This window comes from Dendrobium catenatum, unplaced genomic scaffold, assembly GCF_001605985.2.
Source record: "Dendrobium catenatum unplaced genomic scaffold, ASM160598v2 fragScaff_scaffold_1557, whole genome shotgun sequence".
Taxonomy (NCBI): Eukaryota; Viridiplantae; Streptophyta; class Magnoliopsida; order Asparagales; family Orchidaceae; genus Dendrobium; species Dendrobium catenatum.
The window spans coordinates 1,921,218-1,928,356 of NW_021320019.1; the positions used below are offsets into that span (position 1 = coordinate 1,921,218).

Consider the following 7,139-nt stretch of genomic DNA (forward strand, 5'->3'; position numbering starts at 1 on the left):
TTAAACTGCTGCAAATAAATTAGTAGGTGTTTAAATCGCTGCAGTAGGTCATAAAAAGTGCTGCGAAAGCTTATTTTTTTAGTAGTTTAAAGAATTGATTTGTTAAACTAAACTACCTATTGAGTTTTCACCTTCTTCAACATTCTTCGTGCTTAAAGAATTTGGAGAACTTGTTCAAAAAATAGTGAAAATTAGGAAGAATGATATGTATCATTTGATGTTTTACTTATAAAGCTTATTATGATATTGTCAATTACTAGAGCAACAATTGAACGAACATTTTCTACAATGAATATTATAATGAATCGTTTATGCAATCATATGAGAAACTTTAGGATGAATGATTGTTTACTTTCTTTTATTGAAATTGATATATTTAAAAGTATTGATAATGATTTGGTTGTACAATAATTTCAAAAAATGAAGATTCGACGGAAAATATTATAGATCATAGATAATAAGGATCTCAAGATTTAGTGTTCTCAATTGTAAGTTTTTTTTTTTTGCTTTATTATATATTTTATCATTTTATCATTTTATAATGAATCTAATGATTTAAATAAAAATTTAAAACCGCCTATGCTGGTGCCAATCCCGAATGAAAAATATTGAGAGTTTTTTTACTTCAATAATTTGTGTCTCGACATGAAAAAAATTCTGGCTCTGTCCCTGACTCCACCAATTTGTTCGATTCTTACCAATTAAAAAAGATAGGCCAACAGAAAATATTCATCCAATTAGGCACTACTTTTGATACCATGTTTGAATTGAATTTTTTTATGATAAATTTGTGATCATCTGAACTTCGATTGTAGTAATTTATAGTCTGAACAAATATTTTCATGAAACGAGCTCTATAGCATCAAAATTATTCGGATCCAAGTCCATATTTGCTCAAATCAAGTATTTGGAGTATAGTTGAAATTTTCATGATACTATTATGGAGAAAATGATATCTAAATTTTAGATGCTCCCAGTCAAAATGTTTATGTTGATGAGAAAAATTCAATGAGATCAAAATCAATCAATATTGATTAGGGGTGTCAAATTGGGTCAACGAGGCATATTGGGTCCAACTCGACCATGTCAATAAATTAAACGCGAACCCGACCTATTAATAACTTCTGATTAAAAAAAATTAGTAGCTTATTAATCATAGATTTTTGATTAATTTATCATAAATAAAAAGATTATATACAATAAATTAAAATTTTAAGAAAAAAATATTAATTGGATCAATTTTAGGTCAAAATATGGTTGGCGGGCCAACTTGAATTCAACCCATTTACTAAACATGTCAGAATACACCACTTGAATCCAATCCATTTATTAAACGAGTTAAATTGAACTCGGCCCGTTTATAAAATGGGTCAACTCAAAACTGAATTTTTCGATTTGAGTTGACGGGTAGGGTCATTTATTGACACCTCTAATATTGATGTCAGTTAAGTACTTAAATACTAAGGAAATAATCTAAGATCAAAAGAATCAACACTAGTAATCTCATTTAATTTGACTAAAATCATCAAAATGACATTCCAAAAAATTGTAAGTTGATTTTTATGCTCTAATATTAAAGAGAAATTAAAAATCTAACACAGAATAAAATTATGAAATGATGTGTATAGGTAAGAAGCAATGGGCATCATTCATGAGAATTATCAAGGTTTATTCTTCTCTTTCCTGATTATAGTTAATTTGTCATAGGTTTTGTGGTCAATCAGATATCTAAATAAACAGTGTTTTTTATAAAAAATATTAACAAATTACTCAAAAACATTTTTTTTTAAACTCAAATGAATTAAATCATATTAAGATTGATACATCATAAAAAATTATCTTGACCGAGCTCGAATCTCGAGGCAATATAATCTTGAAAACTTCTGAAAGTAAAATTAGGATCATCCTAACACCAATTTTGGCAAACTTGTAGTCAAACTGATCGTCTCGAAAATAAGAACCCAATGACACCAAATTCGACTCAATTCGAGCCCAAATGAGTTCAAATCAAGGACTTGTAGCGTTGTTAAAAGGTTCAAATCACAATTTAGATTACCAAACAAATTTAAAACTTGACATGCTTATAGTTGAATCGAGCGGCTCGGCGAGACGAATCCAACAAGCCCAAAATCTTTGAATTCTGATATCACTAAGACATTCAAATGTCCAACAAACAATTCATGATCAAGCATCAGCCATCCATATAAACCACTCCCGAAATACCCTTAATCCTTTTTACAGGTCATGCCACTCTAAAAAAATTATAAATAGAACCCTCTTTCTCGTGAGAGGGGACCCCAAGCAAGAGAGCAAGAGAGAGATTGGTGATCGCTCTTGCCATCTAGCTTATCCTCAACCATCGGCCCGGAGTTCTACCAGACCGGCCACTACCTAACACCGGAGTTCTACCGGACCACTGTCCGACGCCCGGAGTTCTGCCAGACCACTGTATGACACCTGAAGTTCTGTCGGACCACCGTATGACACCCGGAGTTCTATTGAACCACTGCCCGGTGCCCGGAGTTTTGCCGGACCACTGCCAGACGCCAAAGTTCTGTCGGACCACCATATGATTCCCGAAGTTTTGCCGGACCACTATCTGATGCCGGACTTCCGTCAGACCACCAAGTAACACCTGACTTCCATCGATCTAACCCCTGTTTGTCACTTTAATTCAACTATACAGTTGACATTTGTAATCTAATCGTTCTCAAGGACGAGTCAACCCACACTACTCTAGTCAAATTATAGTGGAATCACTTTCAACTGGGCTAAGCCCCATGAGTTTTTCTTTTTCCAGGGTTTTCCAGATAAAAAAATCTTGTATTCTCTGTGTGTGAGCTGGATATCCATAAAACGCTAAGACATAATATTATAAGTTTATAACTCTATCGCCGCATATATTCTAGCCCGCAATAAGGATTTATAAATTTTTTACTAAAAATTATTTTAAAAAATAGTAATAAAATTATGTCAAACGAAATCTAAATCGTATAAGATCCGAATTCTTTTTTAATAAAATAAAATAATCCAGTTGATAACCGGAGCAAACCGTCATTTTGTTGGCAATTTCACATTGGAAGTTGTTACTCTTCTTCCGTCACCTCTTCCAGTTCCAGCCAGTGAACACCGATGTCCTGTTACTTTCTTGCCATCTCAAACGCTCAGCTAGTTCATACTTATCTCTAATGAATCATTTCATAAAATAAATTTTCTTGGACTGATCATCTTCTTATATCATAAAAATTTCTTTGAAACCAGTTTAAATTAATGTATTAAAAATTATTTTTTTATTAGATTTAAATAAAAATTTGAATCTTAATAAGATATAATAGAGAAAAAAATAATCATATTAACCGACCAAGCATAATGAGATAAATACTTAATATTTTTATTATTGTTGTTCTAGGACTGATCTTCTAATTATTTTAAGAAATCTAAGAGAAATATTAGTGACGGAGATATGGAGTAATGGGCCCTCTGAAAGAGGAGAAATTATTCTGTGCGGACACCAGACGGTTCGGAGATTAATCAGAACGCGTCATGTCACCCAGTATCGAGCGCCGACACAGAGCAAAAAAATGACGTGACTCGTTCTAGTTGATCTTTAAACGCCGTCCGGTGTCCTCACAGAATATTTTTTCATGAACTAGAAACTGATTATGATTGGCTTCTCCCTATTTTTTGGTGGGCTCTTTTTGTATTATATTATGAATTTTTTATATAATTTCTTATACATTTTGCCTTCTGACTAAGATTCCCAATTACCTAGATTTGATTTAACTTTCTTATGTAATTATTATTATTTTTTTAATATGAAACGTAATGACTCAAATATAATATTTTCCGTCTCGTCACAAAAGTGTATCTTATCCATTATTAATCTATGGGTTTAGACTTATAATTAATTACTTCATCTAATTTAATTAAGAAGCCCAACGACAAAATAATCAACTTCTTCAAATTCAGAGAACAAATGACTTCAGAGTTACAGCGCGCTGTTAAACTTCCCACCAACTTTTCACCAGCTCCATATAAACAATCTGCCCGGACAATGCTGAGGCCATCTCCAATTGAAAAAAATTATTACATGCGGCGTCGGAAAGTTAATTCGGATGCGCTACGTCACTCAATACATAATGCATTGAGTGATGTGACGCATCCGAATTGGTCTTCAAAAATGTTCGAACTCTACATGTAATAATCCCTCCTCCAACCGAAGGCTGAATGAGCATTTGCCGCCCTCCGCCAGCTCCACCTGAACGTGAATTTCAGCAGCATTCTTGCGATGTCAGTAGTTGGTGCCGCACTATTCACAAACACCATTTTCTTAGATAAATATAAATTTATGATTAGAAATAAATATTAAAAATATGAGAAATAATATACATAATATTTTTTTATTTGTTAAGAAATAAAGTTTGATGGGAGATGAGTTACTATTTCATGCGACTATTATTTTATTTTTAAATGGATACTGAGTTTTTTTTTCCGTTGAAGATGTTTGTCATTCGAATAAAATAGAAAAAAATAAAATGTTCAACTGGGGGATGATTATAAAGTAGGTTAGCTAATTACGTCTGGATACCTAAGAGCTTCCGCACATATATATATCTTGACTGGCCTTCTAAATTTATTGTTTGTGTAGAGAGCTTTCAATCTCCATTAATGGCGTGCAGGTTTCTTCTGCTTTTAGAGCTCACCACCATTCTTGCCCTTCTGGTCTTACCTTGCGAAGCCACCACATACATGGTAGGTGACTTGGCCGGCTGGGATACAAGCGCAGATCTCTCTTCATGGCCAGCGACAAAGCATTTCTACGTCGGCGATGCTTTATGTAAGCTTCTGATCATCTCTTTCATTTTTATATATTTGAATCACATGAACCTATGAGTTTAGCTTGAAATATTAAAATTAGACATCACTTATATATAGAATTAAGTTTAAGAGTTTGAAGTTGGATTTGATGATTGATGTATTTATCTCAACTTTGATTGTGATTAATTTGGTTAATTAACTCATGAAATGATTTTAAAGATAATGATCTGGCTGTGATTTGGTGGTTTAAGCGATTTGTGGCTCCTATGAATCTTAATTGGCTGTTTCTTCATCATGTGTAAAATTCAAAGGGTGCGTGCATGAGACTCTTACAATAGATTCATGTAATTCAATGGCCTTTTAGGCTTTGTTTGAGACGGCTTTCTCTAAAATTTTTATATTAGAAAGTTGTTTTAAAAAGTAAAAAGAAAGCCGTTCCAAACGAAGCCTTAATGCATGATTCTTGATTAAATGATTTGTTTGAAACGACTTTTTTACTATTTCTTAAAGTAACTTTCTAAAACAAAATTTTTAATTTTGTATTTTTAAGCTGCTTTAAGAAGTAGCAAAAAAGCCGTTTCAAACAAAACCTAAAAGTCATGTTTATGAGGAGATTGTTAAGTCATGTGAAATTTTGGATTTAGGCTTTGTTTGGGACGGGTTTTTTAATGTTTTCTAATAAAAAAATATGTACTTCAAGATTTTTTTATATTAAAAAGCTGTCTTAGAAAATAATAAAATAATAGTTTCAAACTAAGCCCGATGACTTTCTTTATGTTTCTTAAAACGGTTTTTTAGTACAAAAATTAAATATTTTGTACTAAAAAATCATATTAAGAAGTAGTAAGAAAACAATTTCAAACAAAACCTTAGTCTTGCACTGAGACACTACACACTAAAAATTATATATATATATATATATATATATATATATTCTCCGATGTTGAAAAACTGGTGAATTTTTACGTTAATTTTCATCCAAACAAATAACTTCTCAAAGATGAATGCCTCTTCATGCCTCAGTGTTCCAATATTCTCAGTACCACAACGTCAATGAAGTAGACAAGGAAGGCTACAGAAACTGCAACGCTTCAAACGCTATACTAACGAGCTCTAATGGCAACACTTCTGTTACCCTCACCACCACTGGCGAGAAGTATTTCATATGTGGAGTTCTCTCTCACTGTTTAGGAGGAATGAAGCTTCAAATTAAAGTTTTGTCTAAATTTACTTCAGCGCCACCGCCGCAGCCGCCGTCGCCGCCGCGGTTTCCTTCGCCGCCGTGGTTGCCGCAGTTTCCTTCGCCGCCATCACTGCAGTCTCCTTCGCCGCCGTCGCTGCAGTTTCCTTCACCGCCATCGCGGCAGTCTCCTTCGCCGCCGTCGCCGACGTTCTCTCCTAGGACTCCTTCAACTACGCCCTCAAGTCCGTCGTTAGGGAACATTGTCGACGGTCTATTTCCTCAGGCAAACGGCTCTTTGCATGGCTTAAGGTGTAATTTGTTCTTGGTTTTGTGTTACTGTATTGGAGGTTTATTTTGGATTTTATTTTAGAAAGTTTAAATAAAATGTTAAAAGTTATATTAAATGCTGCATCATTTTTAATTAGATTAATGGATACTTAAAGATATGGACAAAATGAGTTGAGAATATTTTTGAGCTAATTTTTATTCAGGATGAAGGATTGTTTAATTGAAAGATATTTTTAATCAAATTAAAGAAATTTATTTTTATTTTGCTAAATCATGATTCAAATAATTGTTTTTAAAAAGAAAAAAAAATCTTCACTTTATAGAAAAGGGGTAATTTTCTAATAATTAAAAAAAAAACTTTTATCAAAAGGGAAAATTGATTTTTTTTTAGATAATATGCTCAAAAGTTCGAACTAAAATATACTTATTTTTTTTTTTATTGCAGAGTTATTATTTAAAACCCCTTTAAAGACATGACAATTATTAATAATAACTTATTTATGGTTATTGGATATTAGATCAAATAATTTTAAAATTAAAAATGTTATAATAAATCAGAGATTTTGATCTTGCATTCTAAGATCATGACATCTGATATATCATAAAAAAATTATCTTGATCGGCCATGAATCTTGAGGCAAAAGGAAGAGAGAAAAATTATAGTTCTCTTGCAACTAGACATCTCGATTACCGTCGGATTTCTGCCTGGCCACCTATTATCGTCAGACTTCCGCCTGGCCACTGACTGACGCCAGATTTCAGCCCGGCTACCAACTGACGCTGGACTTCTGTCCGGCCAGCGACTGATGTTGGAATTCCGCTCAATCACTGAACATCCCCGGGCTTCTAT

At 33.1% G+C, this 7,139-nt stretch overlaps 1 protein-coding gene across 1 annotated transcript; it reads left to right on the forward strand.

Annotated features, from left to right (window-relative positions):
- Nucleotides 1–4,653: 4,653 nt before the first annotated feature.
- On the forward strand, nt 4,654–6,405 carry LOC110093835 (uclacyanin-3). Its single transcript, XM_020818845.2, has 2 exons — nt 4,654–4,837; nt 5,842–6,405. Exons 1-2 carry the CDS (start codon nt 4,669–4,671, stop codon nt 6,369–6,371), a joined length of 699 nt encoding a protein of 232 aa, XP_020674504.1. The 5' UTR covers nt 4,654–4,668; the 3' UTR covers nt 6,372–6,405.
- The last annotated feature ends 734 nt before the right edge of the window (nt 6,406–7,139 follow it).

Bases quoted from the DNA above. Each gene is read 5' to 3' on its own strand.
- LOC110093835 (XM_020818845.2), top strand. From the start codon at position 4,669: ATGGCGTGCAGGTTTCTTCTGCTTTTAGAGCTCACCACCATTCTTGCC. The intron at 4,838-5,841 runs GTAAGCTTCTGA...TTCATGCCTCAG, and splicing joins CTACGTCGGCGATGCTTTAT to TGTTCCAATATTCTCAGTAC.